Source organism: Triticum urartu, chromosome 1 (assembly GCF_003073215.2).
Source record: "Triticum urartu cultivar G1812 chromosome 1, Tu2.1, whole genome shotgun sequence".
In the NCBI taxonomy this organism is placed as follows: Eukaryota; Viridiplantae; Streptophyta; class Magnoliopsida; order Poales; family Poaceae; genus Triticum; species Triticum urartu.
Window position 1 is genome coordinate 542684608 of NC_053022.1, and position 27279 is coordinate 542711886.

At 49.0% G+C, this 27279-nt stretch overlaps 3 protein-coding genes and 1 non-coding gene across 4 annotated transcripts; 3 read left to right on the plus strand and 1 right to left on the minus strand.

Annotated features, from left to right (window-relative positions):
• Positions 1–323: 323 nt before the first annotated feature.
• On the minus strand, positions 324–2523 carry LOC125528187 (GDSL esterase/lipase At5g45910-like). The gene is made up of 4 exons (XM_048692695.1): positions 2129–2523; positions 1722–2037; positions 1274–1593; positions 324–737 (listed from the first exon to the last, which is right to left on the minus strand). Exons 1-4 carry the CDS (start codon positions 2397–2399, stop codon positions 520–522), a joined length of 1125 nt encoding a protein of 374 aa, XP_048548652.1. The 5' UTR covers positions 2400–2523; the 3' UTR covers positions 324–519.
• A 4455-nt stretch (positions 2524–6978) lies between these two features.
• On the plus strand, positions 6979–7050 carry TRNAD-GUC. The gene has a single exon. It is a non-coding gene; the product is annotated as a tRNA-Asp (tRNA).
• Positions 7051–9223: 2173 nt separating this feature from the next.
• Positions 9224–9994, plus strand: LOC125528197 (F-box protein At5g62510-like). Its single transcript, XM_048692705.1, has one exon. The coding sequence runs from the start codon at positions 9224–9226 to the stop codon at positions 9911–9913; it is 690 nt and encodes a 229-aa protein (XP_048548662.1). The 3' UTR covers positions 9914–9994.
• A 7886-nt stretch (positions 9995–17880) lies between these two features.
• Positions 17881–20121, plus strand: LOC125528206 (GDSL esterase/lipase At5g45910-like). Its single transcript, XM_048692712.1, has 3 exons — positions 17881–18312; positions 18396–19037; positions 19626–20121. The coding sequence occupies exons 1-3, from the start codon at positions 18060–18062 to the stop codon at positions 19841–19843; spliced, it is 1113 nt and encodes a 370-aa protein (XP_048548669.1). The 5' UTR covers positions 17881–18059; the 3' UTR covers positions 19844–20121.
• Positions 20122–27279: the final 7158 nt, after the last annotated feature.

The following is a 27279-nucleotide window of genomic DNA, read 5'->3' on the forward strand; positions in this document are numbered from 1 at the left end:
TGTCCCAAAAAAATATCATTGAAAACTATGTTCAAACACGAATCCAACAATATAAATTTTTTATAACATGCATTAACATTTTGACAATTAAATCTATGATCAAATTTTGACACATAATACAAAGAGGACCAATAAATCTGGACGGAGGTAGGAGGTAGTAGTACGCACACTCGCGCGTATTCGAAAAAATCCCAACGTCCTTGCAGGCTTTGCCAACATGGTGACACCCTGTTTTTGTTGTTGCTATTTAGAAATAGGGGATAAGCGGTGAGAGTGAGAGTGATGGCAATATATGCAACAAGTTACGAATGTACACCATTTGATGGACGAAAGCAATTACACTTTATTCGAGAGTTTCCTCCAAATTTTTTTCTTGGGCAACGTATACATTATAATCTCAGCACCACCATAGGCCACTGAATCAAATTTCCTTTTTCCATTAGGAAAACTCAACCTCTGAGCAAATAATAAATAATACTACCACAGCTCCACATAATAAATAAATAAATAAAATAATGTTTATGTGTGGAGGATGGGCGGGCTGGAGTAGGGCCCGTTGAGCCAGCCGTCGCTGATGTGCTTGTATGCTGCCTCGGTGAGGTGGATGCCGTCCCAGCTGAGGTGGTCGGCCGGGTTGGCGCACGCCGCCGCGCCCGGCATCCCGCACCGCGCTCTGTTGGCGTAGTTGTACTTGCCTCCCCCGGAGCCGCAGCACGCCTCGAAAACCGCGTTGAAACCTGCAGAGACCCTTGTTAGCTAGCTAGACGGATCGATCACTACCTAGAACGTGCATGAACAGTGCCCCGGTCGGCGCCGGTGCTCCATGCATGCATGCATGTGGAGGCATGTGTTGGTTGGGCGTGTCAGCCAGTGCCGATCCACCATTACTTGGCCATCATGTCAGCTCTAGATCTTCTTTGTGAATGATTTTTTTGAATGCTTTTTTTTTGAATGATTTGAAGATCTTCTACTCGTCGCCGCGCAGGAAATGCAGGAATCTCACATGCAGGGACATGTGCCCAGAGTGGGTATGCAAGTAGCACCACACTGATACTGATGCCGACGCTGACACTAGTGCCGTGTCCACTGCTGCTGCTAGCTCGTGCACAAACGCGGAATCTATCTATCCACACGTTATGCGTGGCTTGTCTGTCCCTGGCGTGTTAGTTAGACTTATTGCTGAAAGAAGATGCCCAACGGCTACCTAAGACTAAGAGAGTACTGGTCGGTCGGAAGGAAATGTGGGAACTACTCCGCGTGCGCACGTACGTACCGTATTTGCTTGGGTTCTGGACCATGTCGTAGACGGCGGAGTAGAAGTCGGCGTACATGATCCGCGCCGCCCGGCCGTAGCGCTTCCGGAGGCGGGCAATCTTGGCCTGGAGCAGGTTGTTGTGGAACGTGGAGAGGTCGTTGAACTTGCGGAGGCAGCCGAGGCTGTCGTAGTCGGCGCTGCTGTTGGTGCCGTAGACAGTGAGGTAGATGGGGAAGCACCCGATGGGGAGCACCCCGGGCACCACCACATCCCTGGCCCCCATGGCCACCACCTTCTCCACGCCCCTGATGATGGTGTTGACGATCTTGGTCGTGTACCTGCCAAAGTTTTGAATAGCAGGCTATGATAAGTAGCGGTAGTACTCACCCAAATCAGCTATATATCGGTGAAAAATCATGCAAAATCAGGCTATAGCGGACAGGATTTCATTTAGCGGCATTGGTACCGGCTCGCTTGGTCCGGGTTGTAGTTGCCGAACAGCATCGCGTTGTAGTCGTTGCCGCCGAACTCGCCGAACACCACCAGCGAGTCCCGCAGGTACCGCTTGCAGTCGTTCCCGCACACGGTGGCGGTGATCTGCTGGAACCACTGGATCTGGAAGCTGATGGGCCCGTTGTTCCAGATCTTGTCCGAGAGGCCGAGGCCGCGGAAGAAGGGCGCGTCCATGGCCGTCGCCCCCGTGATGGCCATGTTCGCGCCCTGCTTGAAGTCCGTGCCGTTCGCCTTGGACGGTGGCAGGAACGGCACCCCAAACTTGGTGCCTGCAATGCGTCATCGTACGTACGTCAAGCAAGAACGATTTATTTGAGCAAGATGGAGTGTGTGTGCGGAGCAGCGGAGCACAGCACTTACTGAGGAAGTCGACGATGACGCGGCCGTCGGAGCACCGGCAGGTGGGGGTGCCGAAGTAGGTCTCGCCGTAGGGCGGCTGCGTGAAGGTGATCGCCGTCGGCTTCCCGCTCGTGCACAGGTTGCCCGTGTCAGTGATGGAGTCGCCGAAGTTGAACACCGCGTTGTACTTCTGGGCCTGGGCGGACGCCGCACCCGCAAGAAGCAGCAGGGCCAAGCATGGCAGCAGCTGCCGCCGCACCGGCACTGGCACCGCCACCGCCGACGACCTCATCGTCCCAGCCGCTGGCTGCTGCGGACGAGACAGAGGGGGAGGGAGGCACGCAAAGCGGCAAAGAAGAAAGCTACGGAAAGGAAAAGGAATGGGGGATGCATGCTCTTGGCCAGTGGCCGGGCTTTCTATAGCCCCCGTGACCGGCGCTTTAATTCGCTTTCGATTCGAATCTCTTGTCCGCTGAGACTGAGGACGAGCGTCAAGCATGTTACTACCCAGCTAGCTAGATTGTCCTCCCCTTCAGTATTTTATGGTATTTTATCAGTGGTTGCCAGGGAGAAATTTGTCTCTCTCTTTGACCTTTGCTACACTTTCAGCTCGGTTTGTCTTCCCCAGAGAGGAAACTTCACGTGAGAGATCACCACCACCGCCTTATTATTCTCCGATTCTCTGTAAAGGTCAGCATACTACGATCCTGCCATGATACCAAAGGACGCACAAAGCAGCTCCACACATGCATGCGTGCGTGGCTAGCTCTGCTCCATGGAGAGCTTCACCTGCCCATATGGCACCGTGTGTGATCTGAATGTTAAGATTCATACAAGTACAAAAGATAGTTGGGAAGAAATAACCCAATCGGACGTACGGTAAAATTTTTCTCTATGCAACCTCTCCTCTCAGACAAGTAACTCCCGGATAGATCGGATCTCGTACACAGGCGGAAAGGAGGCGACCATGGATTCCCTTTGCATGACGCCAGAGTCGCCGCTGTTTCCCCCTCCCTTCGCCGGCCGCTCTGGGGCTGGGAGGGAGGGGGAACTCGGATTTGTGCGTCGGGTGGGTTCTCAGTAGGGAGTAGGGTTAGCGTTGAGGGAGATTTTGCCGAGGCCGTTGCAGCGGCGTCACAACTGAATAAGTTTTCCCGGGCTCTGATCACGGTCGGGTTCGTTGAGGTTGTAGGCTATGGTGTTTGGAGGCTGATCGAAACTGGCCGGTTTTGGTCCTCGGATAGGTGGTGCTTGTGTGGAGAAGGAGATTCTTCTTCCACCTCGTCGGTATGATTTTCTGTTGTAGTTCTTCATCTTTCTTTGTGCTGCTGATGGAGGGATGTCCTCCTTTGCCCCGGCAGTTGGCTCGGCCGCATCGTCGGAACCAAATCATAGTTCTCTTCCACCTGAAAGGGGCACATGTGTTCCTTGTCTTTTCGATGCTGGAGCAAAGAAAACGGGGACATCATGGAGGCGATCATGCCGTGGTTGAAGATGATGAGTTGCTTGGGTCTGATTGCAAATTTTTGTGTTACAGGGGCCGACTCACAAGATTCAAGGACGATGACACAGAACTTCGGAGATCTTCGTGTTTTATAATTGTTTTACAGTGCTTTTTGTTATTCTGGTTCTTTGTGGATGCATTAGGACGTGCTTGTATGAATCAAGGACTTTGTATTAATTTGCAATTTGAATACAAGCATACTTTCTAAAAAACAACTTTCTCTATGACAACGGAAAGTTGTAGTCATGGTATCTCCAACGCCAACCCTCAAAACGTCCATAGCCGCCCGGACCGCGTGGTCCGGACGTGTTTTGCCATTCAATGCGGGTTTGTATCGGTTCCTGACCGGTTCTAAAAGAAGCATTGGGGGCGCGAGATGAAGAGGGTAAAGAGGGTGGGAGAGGATAACGATGTACCTAACATGTAGGCTCATGTAGTCAGTGATAGAAAAAGTGGTTCTTCGACGGTACTAACTTTTACCAGACAAACATATCAGGGTTGCTTTAGGGTTGGGATTGACCGGGATCAGTAGTTTGGATACAAATTTCAGGGATTAATTGTTCAAGATATGATTTCGATGAGACGTACGTGTTCAAGGTATATTTCAGACTTTTCTCTTTCAGAAACATGATATAATTAATGTAGCATAAGTTTTTGTTATCTTACTAGTTTTTTCCTTCTTACAAACTGATATGCGTACAATCTGATTGTTTCTAGCTTTATGGTTCCCATAGCCCACAACAATTCATTCATCTCCTCATTACCCCCCCCCCCCCCCCCCCCCCCCCCCCCGGCCCCCTTTTTACTAGTATTTTGTTTCTTTGCATCAATCGAAGCAAGAGAGGAATACTTTGACATTGTAACATAGCCTAATCCGGAAGGAATGGGGAATGTATGAAGTGTCCAAAGGTTTGCTTGGTAGGAAATGCTATGAATGAATATTATTTGTTCGTTCCATTCATGTAGGTTGGCATCATGAAATCGACTACATAGCTCCAAGACCTTGAACTCATCAGTCGGGGGAACTCCCATGGCGATGTACCTACCCACAACCTCCATGGCTCTATGACATCCGGGAAGATCTGCCTTGCACATCGGTGAGCATTAATTAATCTTCATTGAGGAGGGGCATCTACCAGTGGTACCCAACCTCATATCACAACGATAGGCCGTGTCCAACGTCAGGTACTCGATCAAAGGTGCGCTCTCGAGAATGTGGATCGTGAGATGGATCTAGCCCTTGGATGGACAAAACCCTGTGATAGTCACCTGCCTGAGGCGGTCATACTGGCGCTTCAGCCTCTGCCCCGGCACTCGTCATTGTCCTCTCCAATAACGAGGTCGGTCCTAAGGGCACCCTGCTCTACCTGCATATAGATACACATGTAGGATCAACAATAATGTTATTGTTACGACAAACAATTAACACACTAATTGGCATAGATAGCTCCAAATGATATACATAATGATTTACCTGCAAGATGAAAGAATCCACTACAGGAGAAGCATCAAGAAAAGAAACCAAAGAGAAGATGTCGCAGCTTGGAGGGAGGGACATTACTCCTCTACCGAGTCCGATGTCCATGTTCTTGAGATGAGGGAGCTCCGAGGGCAACATTGGAATGTTGATGTTCTGAAGAAGAACAAATCCCAAGGTTAACCATGTGCTTGTTTGTTCCAACATAAAACTACAGTACACATTCATATATTGTTGATTAAATATACTATGAGAGAGCATATATACCTCAGCACGAGACTGGATGGTGAGGTTCTCGACATTTCCTGCAATAGATGGAAGCCCCGCGCGAGCATCAGAGAGAATGCAACACAAGCTTACATTCTTAAGCGGCAAAGAATTTTGGATAGATATATTGAACAAGGCTCCACTATAATGGAAGGAGTTGGGGCATGGAGCATCGATCTCTACTATTTGTAGCCTCTTGAATTCTATAACAGCAAGAAATTTTAGTTCCGCAACGTACATGGTATTCTCAAGCAACTTACCCCACTGCGTAAGGATATCTCCAGCCGCTCCAAGGCAGTAGATTTGGAGAGCGACTGCAATAATTCTTCCTCATTAATATTGAGAAAACGAAGATGCACCTTTTTTCTATCTTCTTAACAGGCCAAGTGTCGGAATGGGATCTAAAGCACAACTAGTGAGGTGAAGAGACTGAATTGAACTTGCAACTGCTTCGTTGGACAAAACCCAACATCGGAATTTGTAGATTTTCTTCATGAAAATATACGTAGCCAAGCTAAGTTCTTTAGTCCCAGACTTGACGGTGATTTGGAGCCACCTGTCCAAGCAGAGGCTTTGATTTCCTTGCAAGGGTTAAGCCCAAGTTTAAGCATTTCCACCTTAACCCCATTGCTGTGATGGTTCAAGAATTCGGTCAACTTTGTCAATGATATAGGTTCCTCTTTCCTAAAATTTCTTGTTACTCAACTCTCAAGTGTATCAGAGTTGAGTACGAGCTTGGAATAGTATCTCACAAACATAGAAACCCACACGAGCAGCTGCTTGCACTCACAACAGAGAATGTATATGATGTGGGATGTCTTGCAAAACCAAGGTTGACAAGTTTCAACGGTCAGATTGTACTCTCTTCGTTCTAAAAGATGGAGTAAGATGTATTAGTTTTTTAGAGAGTCAAAGTTATCTAACTTTGACCAAGTTTATAGAGAAAACAATCAATGTCTACGATAGCAATTCTTTAACATTAGATTTGTTACTTGCTGCTAAAATACTTGAATGCCACCGATCGAGATTATTATTTTTACTTGCTACGTGCTATGTCTGATGAATATACACCTGGCTGGCAGCAACACATACCTGTGGGAGATCCTCAAAAACGGCCATGGCCGATATATTTTGGGCAGCTTGAGAAATATGGTGTTGCTGTTGGAAGGTTCCCACCGGTTGATGCAGCCTCTGGTCGACTATCTGCGGTGCAGCAGATCTTGCCTCAGTTCTGCCCTACAAATTTTGCCAAAGAGACGTGCAAATTCTCAAGAGCCAGCGCTGGTTCAACAAGGAAAGATGGAACCAAGCCGAGCCAGGTTAGGTTACGATCGACGGAAGCGACGGGATAATCTGAAATTGGTTCAACATGAGATCGATTTTCGCCTAGATCTAACGGAAGAAGCGCGGCGCATTGGACAGGAACCGATTGAGAGGGCCGGCGACGGGAGGAGCTGGACACGCCGATCTCGCCTGTGCACCGGCCAAGTTTCGATTGTGTCTAGGTTTTTTGGGCCGAAACGGCGGCTGCGGTTCCCGTTTCAGCTCTCCGGCCCAGGACAACCTCCGATTTGATCAGAGTTAGCTGATCTAATAACTCTAGTTAAACTCTCTGCCATCCAAGTCGTTGTAGTATAGTGGTAAGTATTCCCGCCTGTCACGCGGGTGACCCGGGTTCGATCCCCGGCAACGGCGTTTCATTTTTTTCTTTGCCTCTCTTTTGTTTCTGCACTTCTACAGCAATCGCGCCAAACCTGTTGCAGTTCGTCAGTAGGCAACGGCGAACTTTTAGGAGTTGTCGATGGCAGAGAAAACCAACGTCATTTTTGTTCTTGTTTTTTGCACAACTGCAGGAGTTGGCGATGGGTGCAGGAAGCCAATCAATACAAAGTTCGTCCAAATTTAACATCGTTAGCTTTACTTGATGGAAATTCTATGGATCAACGGTGGCACATTAACAGTAGACCATGTATTTATATGTCTCAAAAAAAAAAGTAGACCATGTATTTAGTAGACGGCGTACAGCCCTGAATATCCTCCATGTGTGTGAGTGGACGATCGGGTCGCTGTCGCCGATCAGCACGATCCTTCGATCCTTCCTTCGCCGCAGAAAGGCCTATAGCCGGAAGAGGACAAGACTCGCCGCATGTAGATCAGCGACGACCTTGTGGGAGCGGTACTGAAAATTTTACAAGATGATGTGCTTCCTGGTTCGAATGACGACTTTCAAACATAAAATCACACTTCTTGAAATAGCCTCCCAAGCCCTAACCCTTTGTTGATGTCCTTCACCACTGGCTTGTAATCACATGCAATCATCAAACGGTTCAAAGAAAAATCATTGGCTAAAGCCAATGCTTCACTGACACGCTACAACTTCATGACTGCTGGATCATTCAATCCCGGAAGTACAATCGTTGAGGATCCGATATAATTGCCATGTTCATCTCTTTGCACCGCGGCTGCTGCACCCACATCCCCATTGTGAGACATACCTCTGTCGACATAGATCTTTGCCTGGCCGCTCGGAGGGTGCTTCCAAGTGTTAGACATCGTTATCGCATGTGCACGCCTCCGCGGTGTCGTTGTTCCGGTAGTCCTCTTCAGGCTATCCAACTCTGAACACTCTCTCGGGGGGTGTTGGTGTCGGCTGTTGTGGTTGTGTTTGGCATCTTGCAATGGGGTGTGTGGATAGAGGAATGCAGTGACGGTCCTCTTCTTCGATCTCATCGAATGAAGTTGACGGTGCTGGGATCTAGCGGACATGGGGATCGAAGAACCCTGGCTGACGTGCCACAAAGTTTCGGTCTTGTTGCTTGAGACAGTCCGGTTCATCGGCTCGAAAAGCATCCTTGTATGCAAAGGTGCTCCTCTAGATCTTGGTATGAAGGCAGTTCCCCTCTTTCTTCGATGTTGCTTCAACAACGGAGGAGGACGATGGTGGGCGATGTTTTGGTGTGGCACAAGATTCTGCCAAAGTAAAATTTTAGTTTTACTTCTTGCGAAGTCTTTGATTCAATATTGCAAGACATCTATGTATGTCTTCTGTGATGACCACATATGTACTCTTTGTAATACGTTTGTCTAATAAAATATATGTGATTATGTAAAAAAGAACTCTGAAATAAATCTTGCTACAAAAAGATGTGTCCACATTGGACTTTGATAATAAATGGACTCCACTCATGTATTGGTGTATTGCTTTTGTGTGTGTTGTCAAAACCGCCCAAAAAGCGACAAACCCACACGGAAACGTTTCCTTTTTTTTGGAGAACACGGGGAATACGTGTATCACACTCCATCTCCAGTCCGTTTCGGCCGAGTTACCGACTGGATCAAACACACGCTCTAGTTTTTAGGCCACGCCCAACGCAGTATCTACTATATCTAAATAGCTAGCCTTCACTAATTATTTCTCTCAACATGCAAGCATGCCACATCATCACACAACATGCATGACAAAAGGCCCACCTCCACTATCATATATCTCTCAACATGCAAGCATGCCACTTCATCATGAAACGTCATGAAAAAAAGACTCATCTCAACATGCAAGCATACATGAGAATTTTCATTCTATTAAGTTATTTATATTTAATAAACATTTTACAACTATATAGTAATGAAACGCAATAAATTATATGTATTTTCAGTTTTAACTTTTTATATTATTACTTCAAATATTCACGCGTCATACAACAAAACACATTTAAATATGTTGCTAAATATTTTCGCAACAACGTGCAGGATATCATCTAGTTTCCGAAAATAGGAGGAGACGGGGCGCAATAAACCCCCAAATTCCGCATAACATTCAGATACATACGCCGCCGCCGTTATCCGGCTGGATCTCCACCGCTACGGGGCAATGGCAAAGAGGTCCAGGAAGAAGAAGGAGCAGCCGGCGGCGGCGGCAGAGAGCCTCCCCGAGGACCTCCTCGTCGAGGTCCTTGCGCGGGTGCCCTACAGATCGCTCTGCTGCTTCAAGTGCGTGTCCAAAGCATGGCGCGCCCTCTGCTCCGACCCCGGCCTCCCGAAGAGGTCGCCGCAGGCCCTGTCGGGCTTCTTCTGCTACGCTCGCAGCGACTGGAATAACGAGCTCTGCTTCCGCAACCTGTCGGGCCGAGGCCGGCCCCTCGTCGACCCCGGCCTCCCTTTCCTGCGCGGCGCGTGGGACGGGGGCGTCCAGACCGTGGACTGCTGCGGCGGCCTCCTCCTCTGCAAGTGCTGGAAGATATCGTCTGCCACCAGCTCCGGCGCCGACACAGAGTTCGTTGTGTCCAATCCAGCTACGGAGAAGTGGACTGTCTTGCCTGCTAACGAGGAGCTGCTTCAGGAGAGGAACATCATCCGTCTGGCTTTCGACAATTCGACCCGGCCGCTCCCTCCCGCTTCGCCGTGTTCGTGCTCGTGCGGGGCGACGGGATCACCAGAGTGGAGATCTTCTCATCGGAAACCGGAAGGTGGGCTTCCAAGGAGAGCGAATGGGGCGACCACACTAGCGTGGTTGATCATGATGGTTCCGTCTCTCTCTTCTTCGGTGGCGCGCTGCATCTAACTACCCACGATTCTTCGGTGATCACGGCGGATGCGGAAGGGAATACTTGGCGGGAAATCCGAATGCCGCCTCACCATAGCAGACACCTCCGATTATGGTTATATTGGGCAATCTCAGGGACGCCTGTATGCAACGCATATGGATTACACTAATGGTAATCGCCAGCTCTCGGTCTGGGTTCTTGAAGATTATGCCAGTGGGCAGTGGACTCTGAAGCATACCGCCAACATGTCGGAATTGATAGGCCATGATGAGGTGTGTACATTTGTAGCATTCGGTCCGGACTCCGGAATGCAAATCGATCTTTTTCCAAATCAATGGGTTGAATGAAAGGCTTGTGTCATACGATGTGGAAAACCGGAGACCTCGTGTTGTCTTCTGTTTTGAGAATAGTCATTATGATCTCCGGTGCAAACCTTATATTCCCAGTTACATAGAATGGTTGTCCGATGGTTGTAAAAATTAAGCAGCTCCATGGTCACTTCATGAAAGTCATCAGATGTTAAATATGTATGGTTCAGATCTTCTACGCACAGCTTGGTTTTCTTCTGTACTTTGATGTTCCAGTCCATGCCTTTGTGGCTTTGAACAATGTTGTGTAGAAAGGGTTTGCTACTGTGGTTTGCCTAGTCAGTAGTCACTTCAATTCGTTTGCTTTCATGGACTAGTTGTGGACTGCGGTCGCAAATCTGTGGTTTTGGTAATAAGTCATCTATGGTTGCGATTATCTGCATTTTCACATTTCCTTTCTATTTATTTCCTGTAATTATCTGCATGCATGTTCACCTCAACCATACTCGTATGTATTTGGAAACAGGATGTGTTAGAAGGGAGAGAGAGATTGGTGGAATTGTTGATGTATTGCTTGAGCCTCATGGGCATATATATAGGAGTACATGGTCATCTTGGAGTACAAGGCAGGGTAGAATAAATCCTACGCTATCCTAAATAAATATTATACTCAACACCCCCCGCAGTCACAATGGTAGCAACGCAGACGGTAAGACTGGAGAAGAATCCGAAGGCATGCCGATGGAGACCACCCCCCCCCCCCCCCCCCCCCCCCAACAGTTGTATCGGTCGATGCATCGCGGAAGTCGTTGTTGGAGTGGAAACCGACGAGGCTGCTCAAGCAAGGCGGTAGCCCTTTGTGCCGTTTGTCGAGGTAGCCGAGAGCGTGGGTGGTGTAGCCATGCGAAGAATGCTGTGGTCGATGTCGAGTCGGGGTGGCCGGTGTCGAGATAGTCGTCGTGGAGCGAGAAGAAGAGGAGCGGCGGCGGCGGCCTAAGGAGGCGACGGTGCTCGAAGTAGGCGAGAAAGAACCCGATAGCATGATGAAGACCGGCACGGACGGTGGCGTTCCCGTGCCTAGGGAGGCGGCGCAACGCATACCACGTAGAAGTCGACGCGCGGGGACGACGGAGTAGACCGCGCGCCGTGATGCTATGACCCGAAGGGGCGACGCAGCGGCAGCGCACCGGTCGGGGTGACGGCGGGGAAGACCTCATGGCGGTTGCAGGGACCGCGTGCCACGCTCGCTACGGCCTGACCGGGCAACGCAGTGGCAGTGCGAGGGTCGATGCAGCCTCGGGGACGGCGGTTTACCGCGGGCCGCGGCACTACGGCCTGAAGAGGCGATGCAGTGGCAACGTGCGGGTTGGTGCAACCATGGGAATAGCCTCCCGGCGGCGGAGATCACGTGCCGCGGCGCTACGACCCGAAGGAACGACGCAGCGGCAGCGCGGATCGCTGCAGCCACAGGGAGAACCACAGGGCAGCGGATCGCTGCAGCCACGAGGAGAACCACAGGGAAGCGGCGCTGCGGCCTGACAGGGCTACGCAGCGGCAGCCCGTTGCTCGATCGGTGATGGGGCGCGCCGAACACGGCGTACTTCCAAAATAAAAGTTTGGTGTTCGGAAATCGCCCCTACCATGAAGGTTAGGCACGGGGCGAAGCACGTGATTCTCAAGTATTTGAGAACCTGGAATGCCACCACACCATCATGGATGATGATCCTTTTTCCTCACGATTTTCATATCCACAACCACATGTGCAGTAGATTAGGTAGTCCTGCGAGCAAGTCAACATCCTCATGCACCAGTTTCTCAACATTAATTACCAAACTCCAGAGCTTTTGGTGTTGGACGATCCAAACACGAACCCTCGAAAACGTCCAACTTGTTGCAACATGGAGTTCCTCAAGATTACTCTCAGTACTGTTAGTTCTCCAAGAAACCAATTCAACAGATGGAGGAAAATATATATTACTCTTTCTATTAACTAATATAAGAGCGTTTAGTTTACGGAGGGAGTACTATCAGATCAAAGATTTCTCTTATTGCAACTGAGAAATTAGGCCACGGAACACCAGAAAATGTCCATAAGAATTCCACGTTGGATGGTGGTATGTTCCACATCATCGCAACAAAAATCAAGATGACTGAATCTTAATATTCACATCACACGTGCGTAGTTGTCTTTCTCTTTCTTTCTCCCTAGCTAGGTGCCATATGGGCAGGTGAAGCTCTCCATGGAGAAGAGCCACGCATGCATGCATGTGTGGAGCTGCTTTGTGCGTCCTTTGGTATCATGGCAGGATCGTAGTATATATGCTGACCTTTACAGAGAATCGGAGAATAATAAGGCGGTGGTGGTGATCTCTCACGTGAAGTTTCCTCTCCGGGGAGGACAAACCGAGCTGAAAGTGTAGCAAAGGTCAAAGGGAGAGACAAATTTCTCACTGGCAGCCACTGATAAAATACTAAAGGGGAGGACAATCTAGCTAGCTGGGTAGTATTCCTTTCGTTCCAAATTACTCGTTGTAGAAATGGATGTATCTAGAATTAAAATACATCTAGATATATTCATATCTGCGACAAGTAATTCGAAACGGAGGGAGTTGTAAGAATAGGTATAAGCGCTCCTACTCCTCGAGGGAGCCGCATCGTATGTATTTATATTGAGGCGAACGTGCCTTGCCGTAGCGTACAAGTCCAGAGAGAATACCGATCTGGTTCGGTTTAGGAGACAGGGATAGCTACGGGAGGAGAAAGAGATAGAGATAGGTTAAGATTACATAAGATGAACAGCTCAAACTCTAACACCCTCCCTTAATTTAAACTATCCTATGTTAAGATTTCTCTTGAACTCTTCAAAAGACTTGGCTGGCAAAGCTTTGGTGAATCCATCAGCCACTTGATCCTTGGATGGAATGAACCGTATATCCAACTTCTTCTCTGCAACTCTTTCACGCACAAAGTGAAAATCAATTTCAATGTGTTTGGTTCTACCATGAAACACTGGATTAGCAAAAAGATAGGTTGCTCCCAAGTTGTCACACCATAGACAAGATATACGAAGTTGCTTGATTCCTAGCTCATGAAGCAAAGATTCCACCCAAATAATTCAGCAGTTGCATTTACTAGTGATTTGTATTCAGCCTCTATGCTTGACCTTGACACAGTGGCCTGTTTTCTGGCACTCCAAGAAATAAGATTTGAACCAAAAAACACTGCAAATCCTCCAGTTGACTTTCTGTCATCAACACATCCTGCCCAATCAGCATCAGAGAAGGCACTGACAAGTGTGGAACTAGAACGTCTGAACTGGAGTCCCAAACTCACAGTATGCTTAATGTATCGTACAATCCGTTTGACAGACGTCCAATGAGTAGAGGTAGAAGCATGCAAATATTGACAAACCTTGTTTACAACAAATGATATATCTGGCCATGTCAAAGTTAAGTATTGTAGGGCTCCAACAACACTTCTATATTTTGTGCTCTCCTCTGCATTAAGAGGTTCTCCCTGATATGCTGAAAGTTGTTCTGAAGAAGACAATGGTGTAGGTGAGGGTTTGCAATCCTTCATTCCCATATGAGTTAGAAGTTCAGTGGCATATTTCTCTTGATTCAACACTACGCCATCTTGAGTCTTCTTAACTTCAATGCCCAAGAAGAAATGTAAATCACCAAGATCCTTCAAAGCAAACTCTGAACTCAAATCATGCAAGAGAGCATTAGTGGCATCTTGAGAAGAACTTGCAACTATAATATCATCCACATATATGAGCACAAAAATCATTGTGTTTGCCTTATTATAAATGAAGAGAGATGTATCTGCCTTGGATGGAATAAACCCAAGATGCTTCAACTGTGAACTTAGCCTTGAGAACCATGCTCTAGGTGACTGCTTCAGACCATAAAGAGCTTTGCCGAGCTTGCAAACATAATGAGGTGTTTGTTTGTTTTCATATCCTGGTGGTTGCCTCATATAGACCTCCTCTTCCAGAACACCATGCAGAAACGCGTTCTGAACATCTAGCTGTCGAAGACTCCATCCCCTAGAAACAGCAATGGCTAGCACAAGTCTTATAGTAGCAACTTTTACAACTGGGCTAAAGGTATCTTCATAATCAATACCATACCGTTGCTTGAATCCCTTGGCAACTAGCCGTGCTTTGTATCTATAAGTTGAGCCATCTGCTTTTCTTTTGATTCTATAGACCCACTTGCAGTCAATAATATTTTTACCTCTCTGACTTGGCACCAAGTGCCATGTTTTATTTTTCATGAGCGCATCATACTCTTCATCCATAGCCCTTTTCCATTTAGGATCTCCAAGTGCATCTCTCAACTTTGTTGGTTCACCTGAAACACATAACATCCCATATGGTACAGTACCATCTCTTCTTATTTTGGGATTTCTAGTACCTTTTTGTAGCCGGGTCATGACCCTTGAGGTGGTAGCAGGCTGTTCTTGCTGCTGCACAGAAGATTGCACAGATCAGCTGGTGGCAGAAGATCCAGGAGATCCATCCATGTGTGTAGACTGTGCTGGTGCACCGGATCTAGTGGACCCTGGTGTGGCCTGACCTGAGCTAGCAACGGTTGGGTCCACAGAGTAATCCGGAGCAGAGGATCCCGAAACTGCTGCTCCTGTCCCCTGCATGCGCATGCCGGACGAGGGAAATCCCGCGTCGTCTCCTATCCCCCGCATGTGCGCTGACGTGGCAGACGCGGAGCGGGCTGGGGATGCCTGATTCTCCTGTTGGCTGACAGGCGTGTGATTCCGCGCGGATCTCCGCCCGTGATCCAAGGCGGATCGGCGCACAAGCGTGGAAGGCACCGCCGCATCCTCCTCGTGTTCTGCACCTGCTGCTTCTTCTTCAAACACATGAAATATAGGGTCAATTTGTACCGGATTTTGATCATCTTGGCCCCTTTGAACGCCGTTTTCTTCATGCACCTGCACAGACAAAGTACTCGGAGTAGAACTAGAAGGAATATTAGCACATTGGTTAGTACAATTGTTATCACCCCCTTGATCAAACTCCGGAAGTAGAAGAATTTATTTTCGAAGAAGGGCACCGGCATTTGGATGAAGTGACTTGAAAAGAAAGACAGATTCATCAAAAACAACATCCCTAGATATGAAGACTCTGCCAGTAGAGACATCAAGACATTTGACCCCTTTGTGTATATGACTATAACCTAAGAAAACACATTGTTTGGAATGAAACGCAAGTTTGCGTGTGTTGTATGGTCGAAGATTCGGCCAACATGCACAACCAAATATGCGGAGGGATGTATAATCAGGAGTAATACCAAAAAGACGAGTGATAGGATTCTCAAATTTGATGACTTTACTGGGTCTAATATTGATAAGGTATGTTGCGGCGAGAAAGGCCTCATCCCAGAATTTGAGAGGCATAGATGCATGAGCTAGCAATGCTAGTCCTACTTCAACAATGTGGCGATGCTTTCGTTCAGCAGAACCGTTCTGTTGGTGAGCATGGGGACAAGATACATGGTGAGAAATTCCAATCTTTTGGAAGAAGTAATTTAGTTTCTCATACTCACCTCCCCAATCCGTTTGCATGGCAAGAATTTTAGAGTTCAGTTGACGTTCAACAAGACTTTGAAAGTTGCTAAAAACTTGAAAGACATCGGATCGCTTCTTTAGCAAATAAATTCAAGTAAACTTGCTATAGTCATCAATAAAGCTTACATAATAAGAAAATCTACCGACTGAAGTGGGGGCTGGTCCCCACACATCTGAAAAAAATAAGTTGTAATGGAGCAGTAGATACACTAGTAGAGATGGGATATGGTAATTGATGACTTTTTTCTTGTTGACACGCATCACAAACTGACTCAATACTAGACACAAAAGGAAGTTTATTTTTGCTAACGACATGTTGAACTATGACTGAAGATGGATGACCCAAGCGTCTATGCCACTTTTCTGAAGATGGTTTGGTGACACTCCAAGATTGTTTATTTGACTCCGGCGAAGAAGAAGATGATATGATTGGATAAAGACCTCCCTCGCATCTTCCTCTAAGAATGACTCTCCTCGCTGCCAAATCCTTAATCACAAAAGAATAAGGATAGAATATGATGAGAACATTATCGTCAAGTGTAAAACGATGAACAGAGACAAGATTTTTCGATGCATGAGGGATATGTAAGACATTGTTTAGACGAAAATTTTTCTGAGGGGTTTTAACAATTGAGTTACCAATGTGAGTAATATCCATACCAGCTCCACTTGCCGTGTGCACTTGATCACCTCCATGATACTTCTCCCGCATCGTCAATTTGTCAGGCTCTCCTGTGATATGCTCGGTAGCTCCCGAATCTGCATACCAGTTAGTGTCGATGCCATATGAGTTGGTGACGAGGTTGACCTTCTTTTTTTCCCGACGATCTTCCTTGTACCGATCCCAGCAGTCCCTGGCGCCGCCAGCATGGTATTTGTAACATATCTGGCACTCTGGGTAATCATCCTCATGTTGCTGATACTGCTGTGGTGGCGGCTGGCGTTGACGCTGCTGGTAGCCGCTATTTCCACCGTTGCGAGCAGAAGGAGAAGGAGCACAGTCAGAACGACCACGTCCTCTTCGTCCGCGGCCTCCTCTGCCCCGATACTGGCCGCGTCCCCTGTACACGGCGTTAGCTGACGAACGAAAGCCTGGTCCGTCGCCTAGCATCTCCATCCTCTGACCGAAAGCGGAAATCTGTGAGAAAAGGTCATCAACCGTGATGGAGTTTTTGATGGCGCCAACTGCTGCGACGATGGGATCGTAATCCCTATCGAGTCCGGCGAGGATGTAGTCCACCATCTCTCCATCTGTCACCGGACGGCCTGCTGCCGCAAGCTCGTCTCCGAGGCTCTTCATCTTGGCGATGAAGGCATTGCTGGACATGTTGCCCTTCTTGGTGTTGGAGATGGCGATCCTCAAGTTTGTTATTCGCGATTGCGACTGCACAGCAAAGATTGTGGTAAGGGCGGTCCATAGATCAAAGGTACTTTCCTTACCAATAACTTGCGTGAGGATTTCTGGAGTGAGCGAATTCAGCAGATAACTTAGGACCTGCTGATCTTTGGCAATCCATGGACTATACAGTGGGTTCGGCTCGATGGTCGTGGTCTTGTCCGCCTTGGCGACCTCCACTGTTTTCGGCGGCGTTGCATCGCTGCCGTCGAGAAGATCGGTCACCTGCGCGCCTCGCAGGGCTGGCAGAACTTGCGCCTTCCATAAGAGGTAATTCCCCCTTGCGAACTTCTCTGTTGGAGGAGCGCCGAGGTTGAGGCCGACGACGCTGGAACTCATGATGAAGACGAAGGAAGGGCGCTAGGGTTCTGGTTATTTTTGTTGTGTCGCTAGATGATAGGGAAGAGGCTAGCTCTGATGCCATGTAAGAATAGGTATAAGCGTTCCTACTCCTCGAGGGAGCCGCATCGTATGTATTTATATTGAGGCGAACGTGCCTTGCCGTAGCGTACAAGTTCAGAGAGAATACCGATCTGGTTCGGTTTAGGAGACAGGGATAGCTACGGGAGGAGAAAGAGATAGAGATAGGTTAAAATTAATTACATAAGATGAACAGCTCAAACTCTAACAGGAGTAACATGCATGACGCTCGTTCTCAGTCACAGCCATTGGAGTGTGGTCGGCCGGGCGGGCGAGAGATTCGAAAGCAGATTAAAGCGCGGGTCACGGGGGCTATAGAAAGCCCGGCCACTGGCCAAGCATGAAGCATCCCCATTCCTTTTCCTTTCCGTAGCTTTCTTCTTTGCCGCTTTGCGTGCCTCCCTCCCTCTCCTGCTCTCTCGTCCGCAGCAGCCAGCGGCTGGGACGATGAGGTCGTCGGCGGTGCGGCAGCAGCTGCTGCCATGCTTGGCCCTGCTGCTTCTTGCGGGCGCGGCGTCAGCCCAGGCCCAGAAGTACAACGCGGTGTTCAACTTCGGCGACTCGATCACGGACACGGGCAACCTGTGCACGAGCGGGAAGCCAACGGCGATCACGTTCACGCAGCCGCCCTACGGCGAGACCTACTTCGGCACCCCCACCTGCCGGTGCTCCGACGGCCGCGTCATCGTCGACTTCCTCAGTAAGTGATGTGCTCGGTTCTCCACACACACACTCCATCTTGCTCAAATAAATCGTTCTTGCTTGACGTACGTTTGCATGCAGGCACCAAGTTTGGGGTGCCGTTCCTACCGCCGTCCAAGGCGAACGGCACGGACTTCAAGCAGGGCGCCAACATGGCCATCACGGGGGCGACGGCCATGGACGCGCCCTTCTTCCGGGGCCTCGGCCTCTCCGACAAGATCTGGAACAATGGGCCCATCAGCCTCCAAATCCAGTGGTTCCAGCAGATCACGGCCACCGTGTGCGGCGACGCCGCCGCCTGCAAGCGCTACCTGCGGGACTCGCTGGTGGTGTTCGGCGAGTTCGGCGGGAACGACTACAACGCGATGCTGTTCGGCAACTACAGCGCGGACCAGGCGAGGAGGTACACGCCCAAGATCGTCAACACCATCATCAGGGGCGTGGAGAAGGTGGTGGGCATGGGGGCCAGGGACGTGGTGGTGCCCGGGGTGCTCCCCATCGGCTGCTTCCCCATCTACCTCACCGTCTACGGCACCAACAGCAGCGCCGACTACGACAGCCTCGGCTGCCTCCGCAAGTTCAACGATCTGTCCACGTTCCACAACAACCTGCTCCAGGCCAAGATCGCCCGCCTCCGGAAGCGCTACGGCCGGGCGGCGCGGATCATGTACGGCGACTTCTACTCCGCCGTCTACGACATGGTCCAGAACCCCAAGAAATACGGTACGTACGTGTGCACGCGGAGTAGTTCCCAAATTTCCTTCCGACCGACCAATACTCTTAGTCTTAGGTAGCCGTTGGGCATCTTCTTTCGGCAATAAGTCTAACTAACACGCCAGGGACAGACAAGCCACGCATAACGTGTGGATAGATAGATTCCGCGTTTGTGCACGAGCTAGCAGCAGCAGTGGACACGGCACTAGCTAGTGTCACTGTCAGCATCGGCATCAGCATCAGTGTGGTGCTACTTGCATGCCCACTCTGGGCATATGTCCCTGGATGTCCTGCGCGGCGGCGAGTAGAAGAAGATCTTCACATAATTCAGAAAAAAATCATTCCAACATAAGTTCTTGAGCTGACATAATAATCGCCAAGTAACAGTGGATGGACACTGACTGACACGCCCAACCAACACATGCCTCGACCCGGCAGTCCACATGCACGCATGCAGCACCAGCGCCGACCGGGACACTGTTCATGCACGTTATAGGTAGTGATCAATCAATTAGAGTACGGTGTTGTGCAAAGTTGGGTCATCTATTTTGAAACGAAGGGAGTAACTCGCAACGGTGTTGTGCTGTGTGTGTGCAGGTTTCAACGCGGTTTTCGAGGCGTGCTGCGGCTCCGGGGGAGGCAAGTACAACTACGCCAACAGAGCGCGGTGCGGGATGCCGGGCGCGGCGGCGTGCGCCAACCCGGCCGACCACCTCAGCTGGGACGGCATCCACCTCACCGAGGCAGCATACAAGCACATCAGCGACGGCTGGCTCAACGGGCCCTACTCCAGCCCGCCCATCCTCCACACATAAACATTATTTTATTTATTATGGAGTTGTGGTAGGATTATTTATTTATTATTTGATCTGAGGTTGAGTTTACCTAATGGAAAAAGGAAGTTTGATTCAGTGCCATATGGTGGTGTTGAAATGTATACGTTGCCCAAGAAAAAAAAACCGGAGGCAACTCTTGAATAAATTGTTAGTGCTTGCCCGGACCGACTTACGTCAGCGAATTCCCTATATGACACTTACTGCGTCAAAATGTTGTTGGTTCACACAGGCTTCCGTCAAATGGTATAAATTTGTAATTTGTTCTCTATTTCTTTTTTCCCATTGGGCATGTATTGCACTAAGTAACTTTCATTTAGGATTAGCAAATAAATAACTACGACGAGAACATGGTGTCATGATGCTGGCTAGGCCTGCAAAGACCACACTATAGCCCATTCACGTTCGAGCCCTGATTGCCGCGTGGTCCTTAGAAATTTCTTCTATAAAAAATACTACACAACGAAGACGCGCGTTGCCGCACCCATACATTCCACATAAATAATACTCATGAAATATTAGGGAAATAATTCAATTTTTCAAATAACGGTTCAGGTTACAATGCTAAAAGTCCGCAACCATTGACAAAGACTGTTTGATTTTTGCTAGAACAAAGAATGTTTCATTGAGAGGCCACATCTCTACTTGGATGCTCAACATCAGTTCCTTTCCTAGAACAAATACATAGCAACAAAAAGTTATCCTCCAATCCCGAAGAAGAAAAGCACCAATGATCTTGTCTGTGATGGTACCTTATAGTTGACACCCAGGGGAGGTGTATGCAAAATGCATGCCTTCGTTGCGATATGATACAGATGCAAACTCAAGTCTAGTTAGGCTGACCATTTAACTGAACACACACTAATACCGGCATACCTGAAATGAACAAGATGAGCTTTTACTAATCACTAGTAAATGCGCACGTGCAATACACATTAATATTTAGACAATATATTAATTGCATGCGAATATTAGGTATGCTATTATTTATGTGTTAATTTTGTGATTAGTGCTATATTTGGTATTATATTAATTGCACGTTAAACACGTTGACGCTCGTCATTGGAGCAGTCTAGGTCGTTGGATTGACTTAGTTTGATGGTCGAGATCAGCTGGATCTGCCCTTTTGGATCTTTTTATATTGGTATAGGTAAACTGAGCTTCTATAATCTGCAAATTTTAGAAAAAAAGCTTCTACCGATCAGAAAAGCTACATTATTTATGAACAATGTTATCACATGTTTGTTCGGATATTAGGATATACATTCATCTGAAAATATGCAAACCCTCGGTTTGCTCATAGTATTTTAAATAGCAAGCATGTAATGTAGGCACAATAGAAATCATCCATTTTAATCAAATGCCCAAGTATGTTCGTGATAAAGCTGATTTGTATTTACTTTCTTTTTAGCACGTAGAGATTCGTGCATCAAATAGTAAGACATGTAGTAGGGATAAGAATGCTAAACATAAAAAATAATGAAACTGCAATGGTCTACTTTGCAGTTCATTTAAGTAATCCTTCACATAAATACATGGGCCCAACCAAAATGTGACCTTAAAGTACAGTGGAAATGGATAAAATAAAGACCAAATGTTGTCACACATGTATCTATATGCAAGAACAACAATGAAAATCACCTGATAGTATAATAACTCAAGAATTACATTAGTCACATTCTCATGGCATAAAAAATAATGTCATGGAAAAGCATACCAAGAAAATAATGTATGACAGTTTTATGAAGCTATGTACCACTATGCGATGCGATTTTCTGATATGCTTTTATTGCAAGTTTATGGTCACCACATGGTGGTACAGGAAACTCCACCTAATAACCCGTGGCATCTGAAACGATATAGGAAATTGAAGAGCATCTTCACTTGGATGGATATCCAAATACTTAGCTTTGAAACATGGTAGATATCAGACATGATTCAAATCTTCATGGGGCCTATAGAATCTGAAAGCAACAAGCTCCTAAAAGCAACTTGGTCCAAATGGTTCAGAAAAATATATTGGTTGGATCAAGCTTCTACACACCACATACTTGCAAGGATATCTATAACATAACTAGATAACTCGGCCGAGCAAAGAAACAAATGGAAGTATAATAATTGTGCTCTGCTAAAATGACCCTTTCTAAGTCGGGATTTGTAACACATACCATTTGAGAAATGGTTTAGATATTTCCAGAAATGATTCAAGAATGGTAACTTATAAGTTATAAGGAAAAGAAGTAGGGAAACTAATAGTTACACTCTCTCATGTGCCAAATCTTGATCACTCATCATTGGAATAAAAAAATTAAGCTCTTCCTACTTACCATTCGGTGTCTTTGAGAATAGCAATCAATACAAGGAGCAGGCACCACAGAAGCTCAGAGCATCTACAGCCACGCCCCCAGCAGGCCCTCCCAAGGAGTTTTTGCTGCGTCGGCGCCGAAAAATCGGCCCAGTCGCGCCCCCAGGAGTCCGTTTTTCGCCAGTTTGGGCCAAAACTAGCGCTGGCGGACCCAGATCGAACCCGTCGCGCTGGGGGGCGCCCGGGGACGCCGGGGCGAGTGGTTTCGGCGCGAAAGCGGATGGGCCCGTCGAGTCAGCGAGACGCCACTTCATCGCCCTCATCGCCTCGGTTCCCGTGGGAATCAATGCGAAGGCTGCCGCGCCGGTCAGCCTCCATTGATGCCTCTCACGGGCGGCGCGCGATGCGCGTCTAGCCACGCATCGCCCGGCATGCAGCCCGTCACCGCCCCGCTACGGCTATAAAAGGCGACCTCCCCGCCGGTGGACGCCACAACTCTCATTTCCCACCTTCTCCGGCGTAGATAGCAACACTCCTCTCTTCCTGCCTACGAGAAACATGGCCGAGAGGTACCCAGGCGACGGCATGGCGGCGAACGGCTTCGGCCGCCGCCACCTCCAAGAGCAGGAGGCGCGCCTGCTCTACGAGGCTGAGTACCCGGTGCCCCCGGACATGCGGGTGCCGGGGACCTGGCGGCTGAGCGCCGCCGGCGTACCGGTGCCACCGGTGCCCGAAGGAGCGGTGCGGCGTGCCGAGATCGCCCGCATCCACTCTTCCCTGACGCAGGCGCAGAGGGACGAGCCGCGCTACGCCGCCGACAGCCACACCCTCTGGATCATGTACTTCCAGCGCCGTCGCGACGAGCAGATCGTTGCCACCAACGGCGTCATGCCCCGCGGCCGCTTCAATGCCGACAGTCGACGCGAGTGGTGGGGCGTGCCAGGCCGCACCCTCGAGGCCGTCCTCGACCACATCGAGACCGGCAACGTGCCGCGCCTCGAGTATCCGCAGCGGCCGACCTTCTCTCGCCATCGTGGTAGCTCTTGGACACCGCGGCGGATGGAGCCGGGGTCGTCCTTGTCGTCGGGTTCTGGTTCACCGGCCGCGCTCCGCCCCGTCAAGACCGAGCCAGAGGAGACGCCGCTCGGGCGCCGCACCTGCAGCGGTGCCCTCGTCATCAACAAGGGTGCCCGGCCCTCCCCGCCTGGTCCGGCTCCGGGGAGGCGCTCCCGCCGCCTGGTCTGGCCGAAGCCCGAGCCGGGGCTGCTCCTGGTGAAGCTGGAGCACGTCGACATGGCAGCCCCCGACAACGAGTCCGCTCTCAAGTGGGCGAAGGAGGACTACGTCCATGAGCAGGTCCGCCGCCAGCGCCGGGCGTACGCGGAGCTCCAGGCCCGGCGCCGCGGGCGCGAGGAGCGCGGGTCATCTTCCTCGACAACGACGAGGAGGACGAGGCTGGTGTTGGGGAACGTAGTAATTTCAAAAAATTTCCTACGCACACGCAAGATCATGGTGATGCACAGCAACGAGAGGGGAGAGTGTTGTCTACGTACCCTCGTAGACCGGAAGCGGAAGCGTTATAACAACGCGGTTGATGTAGTCGTACGTCTTCACGGCCCGACCGATGAAGCACCAAAACTACGGCACCTCCGAGCTTTTGCACACGTTTAGCTCGATGACGATCCCCGGACTCCGATCCAGCAAAGTGTCGGGGATGAGTTCCGTCAGCACGACGGTGTGGTGACGATCTTGATGTTCTACCGTCGCAGGGCTTCGCCTAAGCACCGCTACAATATTATCGAGGATTATGGTGGAGGGGGCACCACACACGGCTAAGAGATCAATGATCAATTGTTGTGTCTCTGGGGTGCCCCCTGCTCCCGTATATAAAGGAGTGGAGGAGGGGGCCGACCAAGGAGGGCGGCGCGCCCAAGGGGGGGAGTCCAACTCTCACCGGGAGTAGGACTCCCCCTTTTCCTATTAGGAGTAGGAGAGGGAAGGAAGAGGAAGGAGGGATGAAGGAAAGGGGGGCCGGCCCCCTCCCTTGCTCCTTTCCCCTCCTTTCCACTAAAGCCCAATAAGGCCCATATTCCTCCCGGGGGGTTCCGATAACCTCCCGGTGATCTGGTATTGTCCCAATCTCACCCGGAACCTTTCCGGTGCCCAAATATAGTCGTCCAATATATCGATCTTTATTTCTCGACCATTTCAAGACTCCTCGTCAAGTCCGTGATCACATCCGGGACTCCGAACAACCTTCGGTACATCAAAATATATGTCAGGACCCCGATTCTAAGTCACACCGATCTAGCCTGTAACACCTCATATCACTTTGCGGCCTCACGCACGGTATTCCCACGGGTGTCGCCTTACCATGGCCCGGGACCATCTGCGCCTTTTGGCTCACGTATATGATAGTGTCGCTAACATCCATATGACAAAGAACCCGTGCCGACATGACTAGTCGTGAACCCAAAGTGGCACTAACTTACGGGGACATGCATACATGAATCAACATCGAGCATGTCGGTTAGCAGCGTGTGAATCCGGGCTGTAGCTTGGGCTAACAGGACTCCAGGAACCCAGGCTGTAGCAGGCTAGGCAGGACTCCATATGTCACCGCGTGACATTTCCCCGAAGGGACAGACACAGGAACGAAGTGAATCACATGCCGGCCAGTCAAGTGCTCTGGAGCAGTAGTGCTAGGCTAGCAGGACTCCGGTGAACCGGGCTGTAGCGGACTACTATGGCTCATGGAAGCACAAGACTACATTTCCCCATAAGAGAGGCTACCAAGGATAGACAACTAGGTTGTCGGATCCCACACATACCAAGCATTTCAATCATACACACAATATGCTCGATATGTGTAAATACAACATGGCACCACAACATAACTCTACGACTCAAGTATTTATTCATTAGGCTCCGAGGAGCGAGATATTACAAACATGGGTCTCATGACCCAACATACAGAGCATACAAGCAACAAGCACATGCGGAAGCTTAACTTGTCTGAGTACAGACAACTACAAATGAAGAAGGCTGAGAAGCCTGACTATCTACAAGACCCTCCCAAGGGTACAAGATCGTAGCTGAGGTAACAAGCTAAACGTCGAAGTCCACGTGGAACTACTAGCGAGACCGACGTCTCTCTGCAAAACATAAAATAGGCAAACGTGAGTACAAATGTACCCAGCAAGACTTACATCAGAACTAGCTACATATGCATCAGTATCAATAAAGGGGGTGGTGGAGTTTGACTGCAGCAAGCCAGCTTTGACACGGTGGCTATCCTGAACTACGACTGCTGGTAACTCTTTTGAGGTGGCGCACACGAGTCCACATATTCACCATATCACTACACCACTATGGATCCGCTCCCGTCTCCCTACGAGAAGGCCATCCATAGCACTCACGCTTATCTTGCGCATTTTAGAGTATCCACTTTCACTTGTCTATGAACTATGCAAGGGGTCCAAGTTTCCATATCCTAGGAATCCGGCTATTCGAATAGATAATGACAACCCTGCAGGGGTGTACTTCTTCACACACGCTCTCGCCACTTACCACCATGTACACGTCGTGTATCTCGGCAACCTTCAAGCGGAAGCCTGGCGAGGGAGTCGGCCACGACCTGACTAACCAACAAGTCTCTAGTCCGGGTTTATCGCCTATTCGGGTTCCATCCGTAAGGAGATCCGGCCGGGGTGTCACTCACGGCCCCAAACGATGTGAGCAGGGTTCCTAAGCCCACCATCCGGGTGCCACTTGGTACACCGTGCCACTGTGCCTAGTCTGTCCCAAGCCCACCTGTACCGGGTGCCACTTGGTAGACTACTAACACTACCTACAAACACCAGAAACTAGTTGCAACTCCTGGACAGAGATCGAGTTGATTAATAAGCCGAGAGGGGCCGAGTTACCGGAACCCAATGTGTGGTAGTAACTGTTCATGGATCACAAACACAAAACTCAGTTCCTGAGAACGGCTGCAATGAGACAACCCACCATGTACTCCTACATGGCCTCTCACCGCCACCTTTACCAAATCGTGTTCACACACTTAGCTCTCAAACGCAGGACATGTTCACCACATTCCAATTCATTCCCGATGAACCAGACCTGACTCAACTCTAAGCAGTAGCAGGCATGACAACAAGCATGAATGAGTAGGCACAACAGGGCTCAAACAACTCCTACTCATGCTAGTGGGTTTCATCTATTTACTGTGGCAATGATAGGTCATGCAGAGGAAAGGGTTCAGCTACCGCAGCATGTAACAGTTGAATCGGTGTTGTCCTAATGCAGTAAAAGAGAGCAGGAGCGAGAGAGTGGGATTGTATCGGAATGAACAAGGGGGTTTTGCTTGCCTGGCACTTCTGAAGATAGTATAGCTCTTCATCAGGGTCATCGATCACATCGTCGGAACGTCGTCTACTGAGAGGGGACAATTACCGGCAAACAAGGAAGAACACAATCAATGCGATGCAACAATATGATGCATGATCATGACATGGCAATATGCTGTTGATTGAGCTAATGCAACTAGCAACAAGTTAAATGGAGTTGGTTTGAACACTAGGTTCAAGTTCAAACTCCACATATGGTTATTTAAATGCCATACATTTTATTTGTCCTAAAAAGTAGCTATAAGTTGTTCTAACATGCATGAAAAAGGTACAGATGGATAGATTGGATTTTTCTGATCATTTTTCATATATAAATTATTTCATTTGGAGTTACGGTTGATTTTCTATGATTTTTAGAAGTTTAGGCAATTTTCTGGATTTTCTGAAATAAATTAAATCCAGAAAATAGCTTATTGCGTCAGCATGACATAAGCCTGCGGTCAGCAGGTCAACTGGGCTGCCCCTGGTCAAACCTGACCAGTGGGACCCGCGTGTCAGTGTAACGGGGCAGGAATAGAGGCTGACCTGTGGGGCCAGGTCAATGTTGATGTGGCATGGTCAACTGATGTGTGGGGCCGGCCGTCTTAATCTAAACTAAATAGAAAATAATTCTGGGGTTAGTTATCCGTGGGGCCCTGCAGTCGGTGTCACCAGGGGGTAATTAGCGGAGATGTTAGCGGCTAATGACGTTGACCGTTAGC